Source organism: Stegostoma tigrinum, chromosome 11, assembly GCF_030684315.1.
Source record: "Stegostoma tigrinum isolate sSteTig4 chromosome 11, sSteTig4.hap1, whole genome shotgun sequence".
In the NCBI taxonomy this organism is placed as follows: Eukaryota; Metazoa; Chordata; class Chondrichthyes; order Orectolobiformes; family Stegostomatidae; genus Stegostoma; species Stegostoma tigrinum.
In genome coordinates, this window is record NC_081364.1 from 2,893,679 (window position 1) to 2,920,132 (window position 26,454).

Below are 26,454 nucleotides of genomic sequence, written 5' to 3' on the forward strand. Positions count from 1 at the left end.
GGCCGCTGCGGGGCGCGGCAGCGGGAGGACCCGCTCCCCGCCGCTACCACAACGCGGTCAGCACGCATGCGCAGGTTGCAGTCACCCGGATTCAAACCATGGCGGAGGAGGGAGACCAGGTAAAAAAAACCCGGGATGGGGAATGTGAATGAGTGAGAGAAAAGAAAGAAAGAAGGAGTGAGTAAGTAGTAGGAGGAGGAGGAAGAAGGAAGGCAGGAAGGGGCGAAAAGAGAGGGAGGGTGTGAGTGTGAATAAATGAGAGAGTGAAAGGGAGAGGAGGGGGGAGGGAGAGTGTGGGGAGGGGGGAGGGAGAGTGTGGGGAGGGAGAGTGTGGGGAGGGAGAGTGTGGGGAGGGGGGAGGGAGAGTGGGGGGGGAGAGGAGGGGGAGTGAGGGGGGGAGTGGGTGAGGGGGGGGAGGAGTGGGTGAGGGGGGGGAGGAGTGGGTGAGGGGGGGGAGGAGTGGGTGAGGGGGGGGGAGAGTGTGGGGGGAGAGGAGGGGGAGGGAGAGTGAGGGGGGGTGTGAGGAGGGGGAGGGAGAGTGAGGGGGGGTGTGAGGAGGGGGAGGGAGAGTGAGGGGGGGTGTGAGGGGGGGGAGTGGGTGAGGGGGGGTGTGAGGGGGGGGAGTGGAGTGGGTGAGGGGGGGTGTGAGGGGGGGGAGTGGAGTGGGTGAGGGGGGGTGTGAGGGGAGGGAGTGGAGTGGGTGAGGGGGGGTGTGAGGGGGGGGAGTGGAGTGGGTGAGGGGGGGTGTGAGGGGGGGGAGTGGAGTGGGTGAGGGGGGGGAGTGGAGTGGGTGAGGGGGGGGAGTGGAGTGGGTGAGGGGGGGTGTGAGGGGGGGGAGTGGAGTGGGTGAGGGGGGGTGTGAGGGGGGGGAGTGGAGTGGGTGAGGGGGGGTGTGAGGGGGGGGAGTGGAGTGGGTGAGGGGGGGTGTGAGGGGGGGGAGTGGAGTGGGTGAGGGGGGGTGTGAGGGGGGGTGGAGTGGGTGAGTGGGGGTGGGGGGGGAGTGGGGGAGGGAGTGGGTGAGGGGGGGGGGAGTGTGGGGGAGGTGGGCATTTAGAACAGCTCAAGATAATTGGAAAGAGCAACCTTGGTTTTGTAACATGGAAATGAGTAGGGGGGTAGAGAGAAGGGGTGAGTGAGAGTGTGGGAGGGAGAGAGGACAGAGTGGAGAGAGAGAGTGTTGGGAGAGGAGAGAGTGGGAAAGAGCGAGAATGCGGGAGGACAAGGGAAGGGGAAATAGGGGTAGAAAGGGAAATGGCTGGGGAGATTGTGGGAGACAAGAGCCAGTAGAGAGGGTTTGGGGACAAGGGTGTTAGGTAGTGGATTGTGATTGAGAGAGAAGGGCAGGGGAGAGAGCGTGTAGGGGGAGGTGTGGGTGGAATGGGGGGACAAAATAGGAAGGGGAGAGGTCAGCGAAGTGGTTGGGGGGGGAAACAACGTGTGGGGTGAGAAGGGCGATTAGGAAGAGATCAAGGAGGGTGAGGAGATATAGGAGGTGAAAGGGCTCAGGAGAGTGAGGTGGGGATGGGGTGAGAGTAGGTGAGATACAGTAATTGTAGGGAACAGGAAGTAGGAGAGAGAGCAGGGGAAGGGAGACAGAGTGTGAGTCCTGCCCATTGTCTGAGGACAGTATTGATGGGATAGAGGTAGGTGAAAGACAGGGGGGAACAAGGCTGGCATACATTTGGGGAATTGGGTGTTGCGATATGGCAGGCAAGGCTGTTACATGCAAGGCATTGAGCAGTTTGATAGAGCTATGAGCACTCAAGATCCTGGGTTCATATGGACTTTACCCTAGAATCTTAAAACATTGGTAACGAAGTTAGTGGATGTATTGCTTTCAATTTTCTGAAATTCACTTGATTCTGAAAAGGTTCCATTAAATTGGAAAATAGCAAATATTAACCCCTCTATCCCAGAAAGGAGGGAGACAGGAAACTCGGCTTCGTGTTCTTTCATGGAAGGTGTTACGAGTTGATCATTAAGGAGGTTATAACTGGGCGTTTAGAAAAGCTCAAGATAATTGGAAAGAGCAAGCTTGGTTTTTTAAAATGGAAATCATGTTTAACAAATCTATCGAAGGTTTTAGGAATTAACAAGCTGTGGATGAAGTGGGGCTCATCGATGTACTAGACTTGGATATCCAGAAGGCAGTTTGATAAAGTTCCACAGAAAAGGAGAGCTCATGGCGTAGATAGTAAAATACTAGCACAAGGACAGAGTTGGCAGGTAGAAAAGAGTTTGCAGATTTTTTAACCAACTTGTTCGGCATATTATGACACAAATGCAGTAAGGCCTAGATAGTATCCAGGCTTGAACTGAAAAGTGGCAAGTAACATTCGCACCACACAAACGCAAGGCAATGACCATCTCCTATAAAAGAGAATCTAAACATTGCCAAAGCCCCCAAACATCATGAGGCATCGCTGAATTCTCTATTATAAACAGTCTGGGGATTACCATTACCGGAAACTCCATTAGATTTGCAAAATTAATACAGTTGTGGCACATTGGTACTGTCTGTACCTCTGGCACTGGGTTCAAGTACCACCTGCTCCAGAGGTGTGTAATGCCATCTCAGGTTGATAAGAAAATATATATGAATACATTGGCTATAAGGCAGGTCAGAGGCGAGGAATATGGCAGTGAGTAACTCGCCTCCTGACTTCTAAAAGCCTGTCCACTATCTGCAAGATCTACCATGTACTGTACTGTTTGGAGTGTGTTGGAATACTCCCCACTTGTTCGGATGAGTGCAGTTCAAACAACACTCGAGAAGCTCAACACCATCAAAGCATACCACTTGATTGGCACTCCATCCACCACTGACGCAACAGTGTGTACTTTCTACAAGATGCATTGCAGGTATTCATTGAAGATATTAAACGTAATCTTTCAAACCGATCACCTCTTAAGGACAAGGGCAGCAGATATGTGGGAACACCACTCCTGTAAGTTTCCCTCCAAGCCACTCACCTTCCTGATTTGAAATTTTTTGCTGTTCCTTCACTGTCACTGATTCAATATCTCGGGATCTCCCTTCATAATGGTGTTGCGAGTGTACCAACAGTGCGTGGAGAGATTTAAGAAGGCAACTTACTACCACTACCTCAACAGCAACTAGGGATAGGCAATAAATGCTGGCTTAGGCAGCGATGCTCATGTCCACTAGTGAATTTAAAAAAGAATCTCTTGAGCAGGTGAGATGTGAATCTGGTCCTTCTGGCCCTGAGTTAAGGACATTACCACATGGCGATAAGTGCCCTTAGAAAGTATAGATAAATAGGACTTTTACTGACTGGTAGGATGTGATGAAGATTAACGTTCCACAGTGATCTATGCTGGAACCACAATATTTTATAGTTTATGTCAGTGACTTTGTGTGGATTGAGCTTATAGCAACTACATTTGCAGATGGCACAAAGATTGGGAGGTATGATCATACTAGTACCTTTTATAATTTTAGCAAGATTGATGTGTTTTTATATTCCATTCCCTTTGAAATAATGACTAGCGATCTATTAGTCTTCCCTATGGGCTGCTGCACTCGTATGTTTTCCTCTTGTGGTTCATGCTTCTGAGGGTTGAGAGATTTTGGAATTCACTGCCAGAGAAAGTGGTGGAGACAATATCATTGAATATTTTTAATTCAGTGGTAGATACGCTTTTGCCAGGCAGGAGAATCCAAGTTAATTGGGAGTAAATGTGAATGTGGAAGTTGAAACAGAAACGGATTATCTACAACCTGATTGAATCCTGGAGCAGGATTGAGGGGATGTAGATTTCACTGTCTGGGCTGGATTTGATTGTCCCTACTTTGCTTTTGAGAAGATGGTGGTAAGCTGTCTTCTCAAACATCTGTAATCCACATTGTGTGGGTACACCCATAATGCTGTTAGGGACTGAGTCCAGAATTTTGACCTATGAACAGTGAAATATTTCCAAATCAATGGAGTAGATTGGATGTGAAATTGAAGATAGAGCCTTTGCCCTTCTGGTTGGTAACAATAAGTTTGGAAGGTAACAAAATGTGAGGCTGGATGAACACAGCAGGCCAAGCAGCATCTCAGGAGCACAAAAGCTGACGTTTCGGGCCTAGACCCTTCATCGGAGGCCCGAAACGTCAGCTTTTGTGCTCCTGAGATGCTGCTTGGCCTGCTGTGTTCATCCAGCCTCACATTTTGTTATCTTGGAATTCTCCAGCATCTGCAGTTCCCATTATCTCTGATAAGTTTGGAAGGTGCTTTTTAATGAGTCCGTGAATTTTTGCAATGCATTGTGTAGATAGTACATACTGCAGCTGCAGAAATAATGACAAAAAACTCCTGCTAGTGAATGAGAAAAACGCATTGGAAGACAATGACTGACAGTTCAAGACCAAGGAGAGCCTTCTCTGCCACTGGACAGTGTTGTTAAATTCTTTGGGAGGAAGAAACTGAAAGCGATAGATATGAATGAATTACAACATGTTCAAATTTGTGAAATGATAGTGATATAGACTGAAATATAGCTGAAAGATCTGAAGATGAGGCATTGTTTAATGGAGTGACAGGCAAGATAGTGTCTCAAAGATTAAAAAAAAATGCACAGGAGAAGGACTTCAGCTCACCAAGACTATGCCAACACATGATACACTTCTAAACTAAAAACCTCTTGTCTCTCTGTGGTCTGTGTTCCTTTATTCCTTACCTATTTATGTATGTGTCAAGATGCCTCTTAAATGTAAATCTGTTATAGTCTTCTATTGTCTGTCCATGCCAGTGTTTATCCTTTATACACACAAAAACAGAAACTGCTGGAAAAGCTCAGGAGGTCTGGCAGCATCTGTGAAGAAAAGTCAGCATTAATGTTTTGGGTCTGGTTCTTCCTCAGCACTGAGGAAGGTTCACTGGACCCGAAATGTTAATTCTGATTTCTCTTCACAGATGCTGCCAGACCTCCTGAGCTTTTCCAGCAGCTTATGTTTATGCTTTAGGACATGCACAGTTCTTTTGGTTTTTGTCCTGTATGCGTTTTCTCCCACCGTGCTTCACTTCATTGTACCACCATATGCTTTAATTGCTTTCTTCCATGTGCTTGTGTAATGGCCTCTCAAATGCAATGATGATAAGCACTGTTTGTGGGAGGGCATTTCACATTGTCACTATTCTCTGGATGAAGAAATTTCTCTTAAATTTGTATTGAATTTCTTAGTGACTGTCTGCATTTAAGTCTTCGTTTTGGTCTTGCCACCAGTGGAAATATTTTGCCTACTTCTACCCTACCATGGAAACATAGAAAATAGCAGCAGGAGTAGACCATCTGGCTGTTCAAGTCTGCTCTATTATTCAGCATGATCATGGTTGATCATCCAACTCACTGCCCTGTTCCCACATCCTCCGCTTGCACTTTGATCTCTCTAGCCCCAAGTACTATGTCTAGTTTCTTCTTGAACTCTTAACGTATTTTAGCTTTGATTGATTTCTGTGGTAGCAAATTCTACAGGCTCACCACTCATCTCAGTCCTAAACGGCAGACCCTGTATCCTTAGGCTGTGATCCTGGCTCTGGACTTCCCATCGTCAGGATCATCCTTCCTGCATCTGCCCTACCCGATGCTTGAATGGCCTTCTGTCCTGTACTGTATGATTGTATAGTATGTGTACGCCCCCTGAATTGTCTGTATGCTCTCACAGCTTACCTAAGTTCCTTGTTATTGCTCCCTATATACTCTCAAAACAGGGGAGACCAAAACATTGTATGATTTCAAGGAGAGGTTGGGGTTAAAGAGATCAAAGGATATGGTGAAAAATGCTCTTAACTTGAATGATCAGCCATGATCATAATGAATAGCAGAGTAGACTGAAAGGGCTGAATGGCCTATATTTCTTCTTCTGTAGGTTTCTGTGTTATGCTGGCTCTCTGAAAGGACCTAGCCTCTTTATTACATTCCTGCATAATTCCCTTTCTCCATAGATCTCTCCAGATTTTCTCGTGGATTTTTATTTCAGCATTGCCAGGTCCTAACATTGCTCTGCACAGAAATAAACTTTCTGCCTTGTTTTGGTAAATTTATCTCCTTTGGTGATTGACACACCAAGTGGAAATAACTTTCTCTTCATTATCATTTGTTAAAACCCAAACACATTAACTCTGTGATTGTCAGATAGCATACCTTAGTACAGTATATGTGGAGGAGTGGACAGATGGAAAAGTGGTGGTGAGACCACAGCCAAATCTTATTGAAGCAGGTTTGAGGAGCAGAATAGTATACTCATCCTAAATCCTCTTCTAACTGAAACTCCGTCATCAAACACATTGAACTGGACAACTGGACCTGATGTACAAACCACTGATGAATAAACTGGAAGTACTCCCGATCACCCCAGCAAACGAAGACATATAAATATCTCTCATATAAATAACTAACGGGATGGAACACCAACGCTTCACTGAAACCACATTGACGATGTTACCTAGCAGGGTGACAAAACGTTTGCAGTCAAACACACCAGCTCGGCAAACAAGTCTATAACCTTAAGGAACTAAACAAAAAGGAGTTGGAAAGGGAGGATAGGCATTCCATACCCAGCCACTGACCTTTCACTAAAGGCATCGAGAGTGTGGGTGGGCACTGTATGCTCCATCACCAAGGACACCCAGGCACAATGCAGCCATAGAAGAGGGGCGCGAACAGAAGGCAAATGCGACTCCCTAAACGGCACTACTCAGTCTCATGGATATTTTCTAATCAACCAATCCACAGATGTTGTTGCACACCTCTGGATCAGGTGAGAGTTGAACCTGGGCTCCCTGGTTCAGAGGTAGGGACATTACTCATTATTTTCTTTTTATATCTTTTAAGTGCTATCACACGCAATCAAACTGCTTTTCTCCCACCACCAAATCACCTGTGATAATGGGAACTGCAGATGCTGGAGAATTCCAAGATAATAAAATGTGAGGCTGGATGAACACAGCAGGCCAAGCAGCATCTCAGGAGCACAAAAGCTGACGTTTTGGGCCTAGACCCTTCATCAGAGAGGGGGATGGGGAGAGGGAACTGGAATAAATAGGGAGAGAGGGGGAGGCGGACCGAAGATGGAGAGTAAAGAAGATAGGTGGAGAGAGTATAGGTGGGGAGGTAGGGAGGGGATAGGTCAGTCCAGGGAAGACGGACAGGTCAAGGAGGTGGGATGAGGTTAGTAGGTAGATGGGGGTGCGGCTTGGGGTGGGAGGAAGGGATGGGTGAGAGGAAGAACCGGTTAGGGAGGCAGAGACAGGCTGGACTGGTTTTGGGATGCAGTGGGTGGGGGGGAAGGGCTGGGCGGTTGTGTGGTGCAGTGGGGGGAGGGGACGAACTGGGCTGGTTTATGGATGCTGTAGGGGAAGGGGAGATTTTGAAACTGGTGAAGTCCACATTGATACCATTGGGCTGCAGGGTTCCCAGGCGGAATATGAGTTGCTGTTCCTGCAACCTTCGGGTGGCATCATTGTGGCACTGCAGGAGGCCCGTGATGGACATGTCATCTAGAGAATGGGAGGGGGAGTGGAAATGGTTTGCGACTGGGAGGTGCAGTTGTTTGTTGCGAACTGAGCGGAGGTGTTCTGCAAAGCGGTCTCCAAGCCTCCGCTTGGTTTCCCCAATGTAGAGGAAGCCACACCGGGTACAGTGGATGCAGTATACCACATTGGCAGATGTGCAGGTGAACCTCTGCTTAATGTGGAATGTCATCTTGGGGTTTGGTATAGGGGTGAGGGAGGAGGTGTGGCATTTCCTGCGGTTGCAGGGGACGGTGCCGGGTGTGGTGGGGTTGGAGGGCAGTGTGGAACGAACAAGGGAGTCACGGAGAGAGTGGTCTCTCCGGAAAGCAGACGGGTGGGGATGGACAAATGTCTTGGGTGGTGGTGGCCCCAAGATGACATTCCACATTAAGCAGAGGTTCACCTGCACATCTGCCAATGTGGTATACTGCATCCACTGTACCCGGTGTGGCTACATCTACATTGAGGAAACCAAGCGGAGGCTTGGGGACCGCTTTGCAGAACACCTCCGCTCAGTTCGCAACAAACAACTGCACCTCCCAGTCGCAAACCATTTCCATTTCCACTCCCCCTCCCATTCTCTAGATGACATGTCCATCACGGGCCTCCTGCAGTGCCACAATGATGCCACCCGAAGGTTGCAGGAACAGCAACTCATATTCCGCCTGGGAACTCTGCAGCCTAATGGTATCAATGTGGACTTCACCAGTTTCAAAATCTCCCCTTCCCCTACTGCATCCCTAAACCAGCCCAGTTCGTCCCCTCCCCCCACTGCACCACACAACCAGCCCAGCTCTTCCCCCCCCCCCCCACCCACTGCATCCCAAAACCAGTCCAACCTGTCTCTGCCTCCCTAACCTGTTCTTCCTCTCACCCATCCCTTCCTCCCACCCCAAGCCGCACCCCCATCTACCTACTAACCTCATCCCACCTCCTTGACCTGTCCGTCTTTCCTGGACTGACCTATCCCCTCCCTACCTCCCCACCTATACTCTCTCCACCTATCTTCTTTTCTCTCCATCTTCGGTCCGCCTCCCCCTCTCTCCCTATTTATTCCAGTTCCCTCTCCCCATCCCCCTCTCTGATGAAGGGTCTAGGCCCAAAACGTCAGCTTTTGTGCTCCTGAGATGCTGCTTGGCCTGCTGTGTTCATCCAGCTCCACACTTTGTTAGCCCTAGATTTGATGTGTTTTTTTCCTTTTCCTTTTCCTTTTTCTATCCAGAAGTGCTCTTACACACAACTGAACACTTTTATTTTAAACACCAAATGACCTGTGGTTTTTTTTCCGTCTATTAACCACCACCAGTAAATCACCAGTGTACTCTAATTGTTTAATGTACATATGTGACCAATTAAGGGCATTGATTTGACTCGCCAATCACTCCTCAAATGCGGCACAGGTTACTTTCAATGATTAAACATTGCAGGTAGCACCTGGCCTAGGTGCTGTATTGTTTGACTGACCCCACAGAACCTTTCATTTACTTTGCAACTGCAGTGGTATCAGTTACCACATTACCATCCATTCTAGTAATCTGGGTGAGAGGTCACGGCTGGATGTAGTACTTCCTGAGCGAGAATGACATTGGCTGATTATTGAATGTCACAGCACCATATCAGTTGAAATAATCCAAGGAGATCTGTAAATGGGTTCTTGCCCAAGAGTGAATATCCTGGTATTGTGTACGTGTGTATTTAATTTAGCTTTGCCTGTTCGTGTGGTACTGTAGATTAAAATGTTAGACCAGTAAATGGAGCTTTGACAAACACCCAGTAGTCTGTCACCAAGGTATCACAGAATCTCTGGGTATCCATTTACTTTATTTCGATAGCACTTTGTCATGTGATAAACTCTTGGTATTAAGAGCTGTTATGTGAATGAGTTTAAAAGCAGGCTATCAATGGGAATAGGAAGAGAAACCATTTAATTTGTTTCTTTATATTCCTGTCTCACCGAAGTATGTTCATACAATGTCTTAAATTGGGGAATTTTCCAGTCAAGCAATGCAGCTTGCAGGGTGATACCCTGGATATCTGGTTTAATGAAGAATGGGTTGGCAGGGCCATGTTTTCCTGAAGTGCAGTTGGCACCTTGTGTCCTGCCAATACAGATGCTGTGGTGGTTTCTGAATGACAGAAAAGCCAGTGATAAGGACTGGTATCAAACTGATTTTTCTCCTGCCTATCTCTCTCACCCACTCTCCCAATACTGTGTCCCAAAGGTGATGTGATTTGAGTTAGAGTTACTGGCAGTCCCATCACGCAGTCTCAAATCAATTTTTTCAATTGTAAACTTTTTACTCAGTAGACATTTTATGGTTCACGGAAAGCATTTGTTGGTGATAGGAATGGAATCGCATCTAAGACTACTCAACCCTTGCTAAATTTTCACTAGAGACTTGCCAGCAGGAATTGGGGTCCCAAAGAAGAATCATATTGGACTCAAACCAGCTGAATTTATTTCAGGGACCACTTTTTGGGAATGGGAGGGCTGGTTGACACTCCTTGTTTCCCTCCTTTCTTGACATTGTCCCCAGCATAGAACAGGTTACTGTTGTCCTTGCTGATAACCAACTTGCATTTATCTAAACGTTGCCTTCCTTGCCTTGTTTGGTTTTGGTATCAAGCCACTGAGCTGTCAGAAAGCATCCTTTCATCTGTAGCTGATGAAATCCCAGACAAATTCAAAAATAATTTAAGAAGTGAACCTAGACTTCAATACTTAAATTTTTGTCTAATGAACTTATTAGGGGGAGGCAGTGGCTTGCTGATATTATCACTGGGCTGTTAATCCAGAGGCTCTGGTAATGTCCTGAGGGCCTAGATTCAAACCCTGCCTTGGCAGTTGGTGGAATTTGAATTCCAAAAAGAAATATGGAATTAAGAGTCTAATCCATTGTTGTTTGTTGGAAAAACCCATCTGGTTCACTAATGTCCTTTAGGAAGGAAACTGCCATCCTTACCTGGTCTGACCTACATGTGACTCCAGACCCACAGCAATGTGGTTAACATTCTGGCTGCCCGGTGGGCAATAAATGATGGCCTAGCCAATGATTCCTTCATCCAGTGAATAAATAAAAAAATTGCATCATTAACCATTTAAATGTATATTAATTCTGTGCCACTTTAGGCTACTTTGAACAGAATTTGTTTCATGGCTATGTTTTCATTAGATTAAGTAAGACAAAAAAAAAGTGGGCTAATCAAACATTTTCAAACATACAGTGTGAATTTTTTCTTTTGTTGTGCTGCAAAGTTTGCTGCAGAGCTAGCTGCATTCTGCAGTAAATATTTTTCATTTCCAATTAATATAGCGGTTCACCAGGCTTGATCACAAGTTGCTGAGATGAGTGTTCTTATTCAGCATAATAAAATGTGAGGCTGGATGAACACAGCAGGCCCAGCAGCATCTCAGGAGCACAAAAGCTGACGTTTTGGGCCTAGACCCTTGATCAGAGAGGGGGATGGGGAGAGGGTTCTGGAATGAATAGGGAGAGAGGGGGGGGGCTAACCGAAGATGGAGAGAAAAGATGATAGGTGGAGAGGAGAGTATAGGTGGGGAGGTAGGGAGGGGATAGGTCAGTCCAGGGAAGACGGACAGGTCAAGGAGGTGGGATGAGGTTAGTAGGTAGGAAATGGAGGTGCGGCTTGGGGTGGGACGAAGGGATGGGTGAGAGAAGAACAGGTTAGGGAGGCAGAGACAGGTTGGACTGGTTTTGGGATGCAGTGGGTTGAGGGGAAGAGCTGGGCTGGTTGTGTGGTGCAGTGGGAGGAGGGGACGAACTGGGCTGGTTTTGGGATGCGGTGGGGGAAGGGGAGATTTTGAAGCTGGTGAAGTCCATGTTGATTCCATTGGGCTGTGGGGTTCCCAAGCTGAATATGAGTTGCTGTTCCTGCAACCTTCGGGTGGCATCATTGTGGCACTGCAGGAGGCCCATGATGGACATGTCATCTAAAGAATGGGAGGGGGAGTTGAAATGGTTTGCGATTGGGAGGTGCAGTTGTTTATTGCGAACCGAGCGGAGGTGTTCTGCAAAGCGGTCCCCAAGCCTCCGCTTGGTTTCCCCAATGTAGAGGAAGCCACACCGGGTACAGTGGATACAGTATACCACATTGGCAGATGTGCAGGTGAATGTCTGCTTAATATGGAAAGTCATCTTGGGGCCTGGGATAGGGGTGAGGGAGGTGTTGTGGGGGCAAGTGTAGCACTTCCTGCAGTTGCAGGGGATGGTGCCGGGTGTGGTGGGGTTGGAGGGCAGTGTGGAGTGAACAAGGGAGTCACGGAGAGAGTGGTCTCTCCGGAAAGCAGACAAGGGTGGGAATGGAAAAACGTCTTGGGTGGTGGGGTCGGATTGTAGATGGCGGAAGTGTCGGAGGATGATGCGTTGTATCCGGAAGTTGGTGGGGTGGTGTGTGAGAATGAGGGGGATCTTCTTTGGGCGGTTGTGGCGGGGGCGGGGTGTGAGGGATGTGACGGATGTGTTGCGGGAAATGCGGGAGACGCGGTCAAGGGCGTTCTCGACCAATGTGGGGGGAAAGTTGCGGTCCTTGAAGAACTTGGACATCTGGGATGTGCGGAAGTGGAATGCCTTATCGTGGGAGCAGATGCGGCGGAGGCGGAAGAATTGGGAATAGGGGATGGAATTTTTGCAGGAGGGTGGGTGGGAGGAGGTGTATTCTAGGTAGCTGTGGGAGTCGGTGGGCTTGAAATGGACATCAGTTACAAGCTGGTTGCCTGAGATGGAGACTGAGGTGTCCAGGAAGTTGAGGGATGTGCTAGTGATGGCCCAGGTGAACTGAAGGTTGGGGTGGAAGGTGTTGAAGTGGATGAACTGTTCGAGCTCCTCTGGGGAGCAAGAGGCGGCGCCGATACAGTCATCAATGTAACGAAAGAAGAGGCGGGATTTGGGGCCTGTGTAGGTGCGGAAGAGGGACTGTTCCATGTAACCTACAAAGAGGCAGGCATAGCTGGGTCCCATGCGGGTGCCCATGGCCACCCCCTTAGTCTGTAGGAAGTGGGAGGAGTCAAAAGAGAAATTGTTGAGGGTGAGGACGAGTTCAGCTAGGCGGATGAGGGTGTCGGTGGAGGGGGACTGGTCGGGCCTGCGGGACAGGAAGAAGCGGAGGGCCTTGAGGCCATCTGCATGCGGAATACAGATATATAGGGACTGGACGTACATGGTGAAAATGAGGTGTTGGGGGCCAGGGAATTGGAAGTCCTGGAGGAGGTGGAGGGCGTGGGTGGTGTCACGGATGTAGGTAGGGAGTTCCTGGACCAAAGGGGAGAAAATGGAGCCCAGATAGGTGGAGATGAGTTCGGTGGGGCAGGGACAGGCTGAGACAATGGATCGACCAGGGCAGGCAGTTTTGTGGATTTTGGGAAGGAGATAGAAACGGGCCGTTTGGGTTTGGGGAATGATGAGGTTGGAGGCTGTGGGTGGGAGGTCCCCTGAGGTGATGAGGTCATGAATGTTGTCGGAGATGATGGTTTGGTGCTCGGGGGTGGGGTCATGATCGAGGGGGCGATAGGAGGTGGTGTCGGAGAGTTGACGTTTGGCCTCGGCGATGTAGAGGTCAGTGCGCCATACTACCACTGCGCCACCCTTGTCTGCGGGTTTGATCGTGAGATTGGGGAGGGAGCAGAGGGCTGCCCGTTCTGCGGGGGAGAGGTTGGAGTGGGTGAGGGGTGGAGAGGTTCAGGCTGTTAATGTCTCGACAGCAGTTGGAGATGAAGAGGTCGAGGGAAGGTAGGAGGCCTGGGGATGGTGTCCAGGAGGAGGACTTGTGTTGGAAGTGGGTGAAGGGGTCAGTGGAGGGAGGGTTAGGTTCCCGGTTGAAGAAGTAGGCGTGGAGGCGAAGGTGGCGGAAAAATTGCTCTATGTCCAACCGTGACTGGTATTCATTGATGTGTAGTTGTAGGGGTACAAAGGTGAGCCCCTTACTGAGGACTGACCGTTCATCCTCAGTCAGTGAGAGGTCTGGGGGGGATGGTGAAGATGCGGCAGGGCTCAGTGTGGCTGTCTTGTCTGGGGTTGCTGGCTGTGGAGCTTGTGGGCGGAGCGATGAGATCATCGGCCGTGGGCGGGGTTCTTATTCAGCAGATTGGTATTGGCACTTTGCATGGAAGTCATATGATTCTCACATGTTTCTCTTAATGATAATTCTTCTAGTGATTGCTGATTCCATCTCTACGTCACTGAAATACTCCACTAGTTCAATACGCAAGCACTTGTCCTACGTCCAACCTTGAATCAGTCACTGTATCATCCGGTTAAATTTGGCGAACAATAAATTCCTCCTCCACATCCCTGCTGTAATCTTTGTGCTAGGGCTGTTGTTTCTATCCCCAGTCCAGCCAGTTCCTCAGTCTGTTCCCTGCCACATTGTCTTCTTTGACCCACTGGTCAAATTTCTTCCATCACCCTGTCACCCTTTCACCTTCTTGCGGATTCTTGCCAGTCAGTCAGCAGCTGAGACAATCCTCATCCAACCTCTATGCTTCCCCCAGGCAAAACTCTTCCAGTACTCCCCTAGTCAGGTGCACGTCCTATACAAGTTTCAGTTGATGCAAGATTCTGACTCTCAGTTTGTCTTGCACTGAGGCAGAAGTCTCACAACACCAGGTTATAGTCCAACAGGTTTGTTCGAAGTCACATGCTTTTGGAGCAATGCTCCTTCATCAGCTGATGATGAAGGAGCAATGCTGCAGAAGCTTGTGATTTCAGATAAACCTGTTGAATTATAACCTAAAGTCATGTATCTTCTGACTTTGTCCATGCCAATCCAACTCTGACACCTCCATATCATTTCTTGCACTGAGTCTAGTTTCTCCATTATCTTCTGCCATGTGACAGCATTGGGTTCTCATGTCCACAATGTTTATAGAATAGATTCTACGCATGAATTTCTTATCCTCCCTATACCTCTACATTTCACTTTTTCTTGAAACTTAGCTATTTACTCGCTGAGCTGGAAGGTTAGTTTTCAGACGTTTCGTCACCATTCTAGGTAACATCATCAGTGAGCCTCCGACGAAGCGCTGGTGTTATGTCCCGCTTTCTATTTATCTGGTTAGGTTTCCTTGGGTTGGTGATGTCATTTCCTGTTTTTTTTCTCAGGGGATGGTAGATTGGCTCCAAATCAATTTGTTTGTTGATGGAGTTCCGGTTCGAATGCCATGCTTCTAGGAATTCTCGTGCATGTCTCTGTTTGGCTTGTCCTAGGATGGATGTGTTGTCCCAAACAAAGTGATGTCCTTCCTCATCTGTATGTAAGGATATGAGTGATAGTGGGTCATGTCGTTTTGTGGCTAGTTGATGTAAAATAACAAGCCACAAAACGACATGACCCACTATCACTCGTATCCTTACATACAAATAAGGAAGGACACCACTTTGATTGGGACAACACATCCATCCTAGGACAAGCCAAACAGAGACATGCACGAGAATTCCTAGAAACATGGCATTCCAACTGGAACTCCATCAACAAACACATTGATTTGGAGCCAATCTACCATCCCCTGAGAAAAAAAACAGGAAATGACATCACCAACCCAAGGAAACCTAACCAGATAAATAGAAAGCGGGACATAACACCAGCGCTTCGTCGGAGGCTCACTGATGATGTTACCTAGAATGGTGACGAAACGTCTGAAAACTAACCTTCCAGCTCAGCTAGCAAACTCTCATCCAGAACCTCAACCTGAGCCACAAATCTTCTCAAAACTCACTTAGCTATTTAATCGTCTTTTCTAATCTCTCCTCCTTTGATTATACATCTCTGAAATGGCTTAATATTTTTGCATTCATTTTATCAAATAACCACAATGTGCTGTTAATTTGACCGCCCTCCATGTTTAACTTGTACACTAACACACCAAGTTTAATATTTTCTATTGAGACAAAACCCTGAACTAAGAGGTTCACATGTTTTTTAAGGTGACTGCTGCTCTTGAACACTCCTGGTCTCCGTGCCTTGAGCATGAACGACAGGGAGATGAGTTTTCACTGAAAAAGAAGCATTTGTAAGTTTCTTAACTGCCACAGATTTCCCAGTAGTTTAACTGGTCATCTTTTAAACATGGTTTTGGATGTTTGTACATGTTTTATAACTTAGAGCCATAGAGATATACAGCACGGAAACAGACCCTTGAATCCACCTCATCCAACTGACCAAATAGCCTACGTAAATCTAGTCCTATTTGCCAGCATTTGGTCCATATCCCTTTAAACCCTTGCTATTCATATATCTATTCAGATGCCTTTTAAATGTTGTAATTGTACCAGCCTCCACCACTTCCTCTGGCAGCTCATTCCATGCATGAACCACCCTCTGCATGAAAACATTGCCCCTTAGGTTCCTTTAATATCTTTCCCCTCTCACCTTAAACCTATGCCCTCTGGTTTTGGATTCCCCTACTCCAGGGCAAAGACCGTGTCTATTCACCCTATCCATGCCCCTCATGATTTTATAAACCTCTATAAGGTCGCCCCTCAGCCTCTGAAGCTCCAGGGAAAATAGCCCCAGCCTGTTCAGCCTCTCACTGTGGCTCAAACCCTCCAACCCCGGCAACATTCTTGTAAATCGTTCCTGAACCCTTTCAAGTTTCACAACATCCTTCCTATATGCGGGATACTACAATTGCATGCAGTGCTCCAAATTTGGCTGAACTAATGTCCCATACTATATATGTCCTATATGCCCAGCTCCGATACTCAATGAACTGACCAATAAAGACAAGCATACCAAATGCCTTCTTGACTATCCTGTCTACCTGCATCTGCATTTTAAAGGAACAATGAACCGGTACTCCAATGTCTGTTTGTTCAGCCATGTTCCCCAGGACCTTACTATGAAGTGTACAAATCTTGCCCTAATTTGTCTTTCCAAAATGCAGCACCTCACATTTATCTAACTTAAACATTTGCCTGCCAATGCTTCATCCGCCACTGGTCCGCCTGTTGGTCCATCCAATCAAGATGTTGTGACCTCCTTCACTGTCCACTACACCTCCAATTTTAGTGTCATCTGCAAACTTACAAACCATAACTCCTATGGTCACATCCAACTCATTTATATAAATGACAAAAAGAAGTAGATCCAGCACTGATCCTTGTGGCACACTGCTGGTCACAGGCCTCCAGTCTGAAAAGCAACTGCCCACCACCACCTGTCTTCTACTTTTGAGCTAGTTCTGTATCCAAGTAGCTACTTCTCCCTGTATTTCATGTGATCTGACCTTGCTAACCAGCCCTACCATGAGGAACCTTGTCGAGCACCTTACTGAAGTCCATGTAGATTACATCCACTGCTCTGCCGTCATCAATCCTCTTTATTGCTTCTTCAAAAAACTCATTCAGGTTAGTGAGGCATGATTTCCCATGCACAAAGCCAAGTTGACTATCCCTAATCAGAACTTTCCTTTCCAAACACAAAAACAAATCTTGAGAAAAAGTCACCTAATACTGGGTGTTTATATAACCTGAAGCCATTGCAATCTGTGGCATTAACTGACAAAAGCCTTTTCTTTTTGGTGAGGCAATGCTAGACTTGGCTACTCAGAGAGACACCTCTACTTTATGGATAGTACTTAGTCTCCTTCACTCCTACATCTCAGTGAGAACGCTGGACTCTTGCACTTCTCTGGTTTTAATTGCTCCACCATTAGTGAGCATACTTTTGACTGCCTGGATCCCAAACTGGAAATTTTTCCCCCCGAGCCTCTCAGCCTCTTGTGTACCTCTAAGACACTTCTGAAAGTATGTGACTTTGGCCATGCTTTTATACACTTGCTTTAGTATCTTATGTAACTTATGCTAGTTTTGTTCATTTTCACAAAGTGCCATTGATATTTTACATTGTTGAAGGTGCTGAATAGTTGTATGTTATTCTTTTATGCTTCATATGAACATGAAATTCCTACCCTCGTCAAATAGTGCAAAATCTGACTTTCTTTGCACAATTATTTGTTGTCATCCCTGTAACAACACTGCACTTAAAATACATTTCAAATGCTTCCATTGTGCTAAGATTCTGATTTCCTCTCCCTCTCTCTCAGCCACAAACAACCAACACAGTTGAGGAGCCTCTTGACCTGATCCGACTCAGTCTGGACGAGAGAATATATGTGAAAATGAGAAACGACAGAGAACTTCGAGGAAGACTGCACGTGGGTAACTGGTTCGATAATTTCAGTACCATATGTGTAGTCATTCAAATTGAGCAACATTGGAGGCTTGGGGCAGTTCTTTGAAACAGCTATCTAATTAGTCCCATTCCCTCTGCTCCTTCCCCCATAACCTTGCAACTTCTTGCCTTCTCAAGTAATTATCTAATTCCCTTTTAAAAGTTGCTTTTAATCCTTTGAGGCAGCCCATTCCAATTCACAGAAACTCTAATGCATTAACAAAAGATCCCCGTATCTCCCACCTGACATTCTTGGGAATTATCATAAACCTGTGTCCTCTGGTTACTGGGTCTCCGTAATTTTTTAAGACATCTGCTGTCTCCCATTAGCTGCTCTAAGGAGACAATCCTACCTTCTCCAATATATCTAAATTACTGAAATCCCTCATTGCTCGTATCATTCTTGTCAATCTCCTCTGCATGCTGGATATTTAAGATCTTGAGACTGCACACGAGCAAGGAGGAATAACTGCAACTTCAGACTGTCACCAGCTGGTGCACATCATCTCCAGGGATATCAGATACTGGAATTACAATGGGAGATTGGCCAAGGCCTACCTGACACATTGACCTTGCAGCTTCAGATGCTGTAGAGCTTGTTTTGCATTCCAAGCAATTATTTGCTTTTATGTTTAGATCTGCATCCTCCTTCCAATCAGGGCGATGCAGGACATTGCTGCATTTATGTCATATATGACACTGTTAATCAACCAGGGTGCCACTCCTGCTCACTGTTTTCACAATCAGGAATTTTTACACTTTATCTTCTTACTCATCCATGGGATCTGGGCATTTCTGTTGGGAGCAGCATTTTGTTTTTTTTCCCTAGCCCTAGCTGCCCTTGAGAAGGTGCTGGTAATCTGCCTTCTGAAGCTGCTACAGTCCGTTTTGTGTAGAGATGTCCACAATTCATTAGAGTGGGTGCTCAAGGATTTTGACAGAACAGCAATGAAGGAACAGCTGATATCTTTCCATGTCAGGATGGTGTGCAGCTTGGAAGGAAACCTGCAGGTGTTTGTGTTTCATGTATCTGCTGCCTTTGTCCTTCTAGATGGTAAAGGTTGCTGGTTTGGAAAGTGCTCACTATAGTACAGCTTGTAAATGGCACACATTGATACAGAGTGTCAGCGGTGGATGGAGTGAATTTTGTGAATGGGATAGCGATCGTGCAGGCTGCCTTGACCTCAGGGTGTCGGGCTTCTTGATGGAGTTTTGGAAGACCAGGGGTGAGTTACTCCCTGCAGGATTCCTAACCTCTGATTTACTCTTGTAGCACAATATTTATAGTAGCCCAGGATTAGCAAAGCCAATATATGTTCTCAGGAAGTCGGCTTTACTGGAAAGGCAAGCACTCAATACTTACTTGGCCTGAGAATGTGATGGTGAGCTTCTGCCTCATTCATCTGCTGTAGGGGATAGTTAAGGCAACTACATTGATGTAGAGACTAGAATTACCAGGAGGCTGGCGCTAGGTAAGGATGGTAGGTTTCCTTCACTAAAACATCCAGTAGATGTTTTGTCCACTGATAAGGACATAACGATACTTGTGTAGATGTTAAATTTTTATTTCCAGTTCCTTTTAAACTGAATTTGAATTCTGAATCTATCACTGTGGGATTTGAATTTTCATTCTCTAGATTATTAGCTGAGTAAACTAACCACACGATGTTGTACAGTAATAGATGCGAGAGAGGTGAAGTTTTTATTGTACAGCAGATTGTTATGATCTAGAATGCTCTGCCTGAAAGGATGATAGAAGCAATTCAAGAGGAACTTTCAAAAGGGAATTGGATTGACAAATGCAAAAGAATCTCATAGTTATCGAAAAGAGCTAACAAGGTCCAATGGGCCATGATGTTGCCTCCTGTGCTGAATGATTATTTGCTAAAATAGACGCTTGATTTATGCTTTCAAAAACAAAGCATTATTCCTTACTGGCACCCCTACCCACCCCTGCTTTCTGGGCAGCTGACCAAAGTCTGTGGGATCTGGGCGCTATTTTTCTGTTCGCTGATACTGGTGGAGTTTAGAATTTCTGTGCCAGACCATGAATTTAAAACCTTGGAAGCTCAAAACAAAACTAGAATTTTATTTGTTTCCGTAAATTAGTGGCCCTGGTTTATTAGCAACAGTAACCATCACATTACAAGCAAAGCTACAAGTTTTTTGTTTGGATATGAGAAATAGAATGTAATTCCTCAACATGCTGGCTAGAAACCCTGTACTCTCGCGTGACATGGTCACTGGATCAGTTTCCCCATTTTATTGGAAAAGGCTATATTTTGGATGCCAAAAGTTCATTTTAATTTTACTGCCATTTCCTGTATGTTTTGGTTTATTGAAAACTTTTCAAAAAACTAAAAGTCAGCAAGAAGCATATACCATCTTACAGTGGGGAGAACATTGCTCTGGGGAGTTGGGAGGGAGTGCAGGTATCTGCCATTCTGGAATATTGAATTCCATACAGAGGAGCAGGGGGCCAAGGCTGAAAGGTGGTTTTGGAGAATAAAACACCAAAATCTCCATAGGTTGAAAAAGAAGATTACAAGGAGCACAGAACAATAAAACAGTTTTACAACCAATGAAGTACTAGTGAAGGGTAGCCACAGGTGAAACGTGGAAGCCAGCTGGTGCTCACCATACCCCCACAAATGACAGCATGATCAATGACTGCATGATCTTTCAGTGATTTGGTTGAGCAAGATATTTTCACCTTGAAATTTTTTGAAATAATGTTTTTGTTTTAAATACCTATCTGGTAGAGCAGTGGAGACCTTAGTTAATCACTAATTTGAAGGGAGCCCTTGTGCCAATATAGCGCTCAATGCTGTATCAGGAGTTTTAGTTGAGATATGAGCTGAGCTCACTGGAGCAGGGACTGAATCCACAAGCTTTTGAATCACATGCGAGTGCAATTAGCTGAGCTGTCTTTGATAGCCCAACCTTAATCTATTTAAGTTTTAGAGGAACTGTTTTATTTTTGGAAAGAAAAGGCATAAGCTATCACTGGTGAGAGTAATGTTGAGAATGGGAAATGTGTTGGTTTTAAAAAAAGCATTTTGCGCAAGAAGCTGTTTATTTTGAAGTTGCGGTTGAAATCAAGCTAATTGTATTTAATGTTACTTAGTAAAACAGTTACAGGAAATGATTGGAGGGAATGGATAGTAAAGTTGATTTTCAACAGATAGGCAGTGCAGAGGTAGCAATAGCACAGTGGGTTAAATAACCCCAATATTGCAAGTGAGTTACAAGAAAGGGGCAACACACTTTGGTGAGAAGATATTGACTTATAGAAAACGTATTCTGCTTTCATCAAAAGTTATTTTTCATGAGGAATCGAGCCCAAGATTAATTGAGGTGGTAGATAATTTGACCAAACATCATTCCCTCCATGTGTTTTGCGTTTTCTTATTAGAAATTCTGTCTATCCTTTTAATGCAGATGGCCCATATGAACATGTCATGCTGTAATTACACCCTCCAGCCAGCTTTGAAGCAATACTGTCTTCTTCAGTGAGAAATGTAGATGCAGTGTGACTGGCTTGCACATGGAAATAGTATATTTCATGGTGTTGAGTTCAAAAGAGATTCATAATGTGTATGGTTATGGGAAAATTTCTCATCAGTTTCTTTTTTTTTCAGCAGTTTGATGTTTCATGTCATCTCTTGCAGAGTAATGCATGTTCTCTTTTCAAATGCAGGCCTATGACCAGCATTTAAACATGATTTTGGGTGATGTTGAAGAAACTGTTACGACTGTAGAAATTGACGAGGAAACGTATGAGGAGATATACAAAGTAAGTGTATGCCTCTGACCTTGTGAACAGAATCATTGCAGCAAAGATGGTGGTCTTTTGGCCCATTGAATTCATGCCAGCTCTCTGTAGAGCAATTTAATCAGTCCCATTTCTTGCTTGACCCCTGTATGCTGCAAATATATTTTCCTCTAGTGCCCATTCAGTTTCCTTTTGAAATTATCGATCATCCTCATTTTTCCCACTAATTTCAGTGCGTCACTGCTTGCAGCATTGGAAGTTACACCGTAACATTCCCTTGCTTCTATTACACAAAACAATAAATTGGTGCCATCTGGTCCTTTTACCACCAGTGAATGGGAACACTTTTTATGCCTATCTAACCCACGCCCATCATCATCACATACACCTTAATCAGTTTTCCCTTCAATCTTCTGTTACCCGAGGAGAGTAGCCCCAGCTTAACATTTTGAGCTAATCATCCCCAATTCCTTCTGATGAACCTTCACTGCTACATCTCAAGGTCTTACATCCTGAAGAAAATACTCTGCTTTGGCATAACCAGAGCTCTATAAAGATTCAACATATTTTCTCTGATTTTTTTCTTGTACTTCTATTTTTAAAGCCTGAGATTCCATGTGCTTTATTGATTACTGTCAAAAAGGAGAAAATAACAGAAGCCCTGTCATCTTCAAAGCTCTATGCACATGAATTTCCAAATCCCTTTGTCCCTGCAATTCTTGGATTTGTGTCATTGAGTCCATTTTGGCCCTCCCTGTTCTTTTGGCTCAGGTGCATCACCTCACCTTCCCCTATATTAAATTCCTGCTGTCTCATATCTGCCGATTCTACTGGCTATTTAATCTTATTTTCCAGTATCCAAACCATTTATATTTAGCAAAAGAATGTGGAGGTGCCAGTGTTGGATTGGAATGGACGAGGTCAGGAGACATTGTCTGACAGTGGGGCAGTGCTCAAAAACCTAGTGATTTCAAATAAATCTGTTGGACTATAACCTTTTGTTGTGTGACTTCTGACCTTGTAGCAAAAGAAGGCAATGGTCCTACCTCACCTTGATCCCGACTTGTACCACTCTCCAGTCTGAAAAATAACCATTTTCCCCAATTCCCTGTTTTCTGTCCTCTAGTCAAAATTATTTTATCCAGGCCAGAGCTGACTTACCTATTTGTGAACTTGGATTTTGGTGACCAGCTCTTTACATAATACTTTGCCGAGCGCTTGTGTAAAATTCATAAAGACAACATCCGTTGCATTCCCTTTACTGCATCATGCTTGATGGAAGGAGCTCTACCTTCTGTCAGGGGCATTGAGGCTTGTCTTTGAGTTCAGATTTGGAGAGTGTAATCTACAACACCCACTGCAGAAACTATGCCCAACATTTGTATCCAATCACTGTCGCATGAATTTGGCGGAAACTCTTCAGCATGGTTGGACACAGGTCTCAGTTTCTGTCACTTCCTAACCTGTTATTAGTTGAGCAGCAGCTTCAGTGAAGATTTGGATGTTAGACTGGTGTGACTCAGTATCAGTGGTGTGTAGGGAGTCAGCGTGTATTACAGAAACATTTACAATTCATGTAGAGGGTTGTGGGCAATCCGACATTGAATATAGTAAGTCTAAACACAATAGAGTTCGGGACAAAGGGATTGAGGGGGAATGTGAACTGATGTACCAGATCATCCGTGATCATATTGAATGGCAGAACAGCTAAAACGGCCGTAAGGTCTACTCCTCCCCCTGTTTTTGTTCTTGGTCTTTCAGAGGCCCAGTACATACAAGTAACAGTGTTAGCTCAGGGTCCTTCATCTCACAGCGTCTCTCGTGGTTTAGCTCTAGTTGCATCATATGGCTCATTGGTTTGTTGAAATTTCTGTCAGCCCCACCCTTTAGCACTCTGCCACTGTGTTGATGCACTGTTTAAAGGTAAGGGAAGCTGGACATTGCAGCCTCCAAGCAGATAACTGGAGAGCTCCAATTCTGCCTGTGTATGAGCGGCAATCGTTAATGTTTTGCTGAGAATCACAGCCAGCATTGCACCTGAGTAACAACCTGTAGTGCTCCTGTACCACCATTTAAAAGCAACTCCAAGCCTGGGCTTGGTGTATTTGTATACTCAAATATATGATTAGGAGCACGAGTCGGCCATTCAGCCCCTCAAGCATGCTCTGTCATTCAATAAGATCATGGCTGTTCTGAATGTAACCTCAAATCCACATTCCCATCAACCCCTGATAACTTTTCAACCTTTTGCTAAATAAGAATTTCCAAGGTCTTTATTTCCAAAACCTTTTGAGAAAGAGAGTTTCTAAGTGACAATCGTCTGAGAAATAAGCTGCTACCTGATCTCTGTTTTAAATGTATGATGCTTGATTTTTAAACAGTTTTTTGTTCTTCCACAAGCAGAAACATCCTCCCCACATTTCAAGACTCCTACCCTTTCAAGATTCCTCAGAATATTAGAAGTTTGAGTCTTAATCTTTTAAACTCCGGTGGATATTCCAGCCAGCCTGTCCAACCTTTCCTCATAAGATTAACCTGCCCTTTCCAGCTATTACATAGAACATAGAACACAAAACACAGTACAGGCCCTTCGGCCTCGATGTTGTGCCGACCTGCCATACCAATCTGAAGCCCATCTAACCTACACTATTCCATGTACGTCCATATGCTTGTCCAATGACAACTTAAGTGTACTTAAAGTTGGCGAATCTACTACTGTTGCAGGCAAGGCGTTCCATACCCTTACTACTCTAAGTAAAGAAACTACCTCTGACATCTGTCCTATATCTTTCACCCCTCAATTTAAAGCTATGCCCCCTCGTGCTCGCCGTCACCATCCTAGGAAAAAGGCTCTCCCTATCCACCCTATCTAACCCTCTGATTATTTTAAATGTTTCAATTAAGTCACCTCTCAACCTTCTTCTCTCTAATGAAAACAGCCTCAAGTCCCTCAGCCTTTCCTCGTAAGACCTTCCCTCCATACCAGGCAACATCCTGGTAAATCTCCTCTGCACCCTTTCCAAAGCTTCCACATCCTTCTTATAATGCCGTGACCAGAATTAGTCTACTAAACTTCTGAACTGCTTCCAAAGCATTGATATTCTCCCTAAATAAGGTGACCAATACTCTACACAGCACTCCAGATGTGATCTCCCTAGTGCTTTGTATAACCGAAGCATAGCATCTCTACTTTTGTATTCAGCCCTGCTCCTGATAAATTAAAGCATTCCTAATTACTTTCCTAATTACTTGCTGTACCTGCAAATTAGTGTTTTTGCGATTCATGCACAAGGACATCCAGGTCCCTCTGCATCTCAGAGTTCTGCAATCTGTCACCATTTAGATAATAAGTAATTTTAAATTTTTCCTACCAATCTGGACAGTTTCACATTTTCCCACATTGTGCTCCATTGCCAGATCTTGCCCACTTGTTAAACCTACGTGTATATTTTTGTAACCTTCTTTTGTCGTCTTTGCAACTTACTTTCCCACCTATTTTTATGTTGTCGGCAGATATGGCAACTATACTTTCTGTTCCTTCATCTAAGTCAGTTGTGTGAACTATTGAGGTTGTACCAACAGTCCTTATGACAAAGCACTCATTACATCTTGTCGACCTGGAAATGTGCTACACACTATGTCAGGAGCTTTTATTTTCTACAATAACTTTTTGAATGTGGCATCTTATCAAATACCTTCTGGAAATCTGAGTACAGTACGCCCACTGCCTCCCCTTTATCCATGAAATAAGTTATCTCCTCAAAGCACTCCATCGGTGTCCTATCAAAGAGGGTATTTGCTGACGAAAGCCCAAGACTTTCACTGCAGGAAAACTGCTGGACAAACATCAGTACCTGTTGGCCATCTTCACTTCCTGTTTCTGAGCTTGAACAATGCATTGGTATTAATATTTTGTTGCTGCCTTCTGCTGAAGAATGTAGGAAGGGACTCACATGAGAAGACAATGAATGAAGCTTGGAGAACAGTATTCCTAACATGCCCCAATGTGAGAACAGTGGAGTACAAGTGGCTCCGTATTATAAGTGCCACTAACTTTTATCTGTTTTGAGGTGAGATTTCCATAGTTAGTGGCAATAAAAGGATTGCAACACTGCAGTATGTGAAGTACCTGAGTTTGTGAATTAAACTCTTCAAACAGGCACCACCCATTATACTGTTAAAACACCAAAACCACACTTATTAGGGTTATCGTTTAGGCTTGCAGTGTGCTCTACGTGTGTGTAATCAAACAACCACATAGCATTCTCTGGTCCGTTGGGCAAATCATTGCCTGAGAATTCAGCCATCCTGCCTTGTTTATGACTTAAAACTTGGCAGTTAAATGTCAGTGATCATTAACTGGTGCAATCTCCGTGGAATAGCTGTACAAAGATTCCACTTGCCATCCAGTCAGCACGCTCTTCTCATAGTATATATGTTCCCTTTACTTTCTTGTGAATTGTTCTGATGAATACAAGTGAAAAGCTTTGATAAAATGTCATTTTGTTTTGACAATGCTGGAGAGTCCACTTTTTTAAATATCGAGCATACGGGGCCAGCTGTAAGCACCCTCTGCTCCCTTCTATTTGACGGTTTACTCCATCAGAAAGATGATCTCAACATTTTTAAAAATGTTTTGTTCTCAATCTGTCTTCCCTTTCTCTCCCCAGTCCACCAAGCGAAATATTCCGATGCTGTTTGTCCGCGGTGATGGTGTTGTTCTTGTGGCGCCTCCGCTAAGAGTTGTTTAAACACAGCCAGCTGAGCGTTATGGACTAAATTTCAACCTGGGATTATATCTTTCAGTTTATGGAGAGAATGCTCTGATATTATTTTTATAAAATGTACCTCGACATTATGATGTGACAGATTCATACCTGTAGTTTAATTTTGATTATTTACCTGGAACTCTTGAGAAGTAAATAAAATATTTTCATTTGATTTAATAAAAGTTGATCTTCAAATGCTACA

At 45.1% G+C, this 26,454-nt stretch overlaps 1 protein-coding gene across 1 annotated transcript; it reads left to right on the forward strand.

Annotated features, from left to right (window-relative positions):
* The first annotated feature begins 17 nt into the window (after positions 1 to 17).
* lsm3 (LSM3 homolog, U6 small nuclear RNA and mRNA degradation associated) lies at positions 18 to 26,454 on the forward strand. The gene is made up of 4 exons (XM_048547277.2): positions 18 to 119; positions 17,581 to 17,691; positions 21,409 to 21,504; positions 26,154 to 26,454. The coding sequence occupies exons 1-4, from the start codon at positions 99 to 101 to the stop codon at positions 26,232 to 26,234; spliced, it is 309 nt and encodes a 102-aa protein (XP_048403234.1). The 5' UTR covers positions 18 to 98; the 3' UTR covers positions 26,235 to 26,454.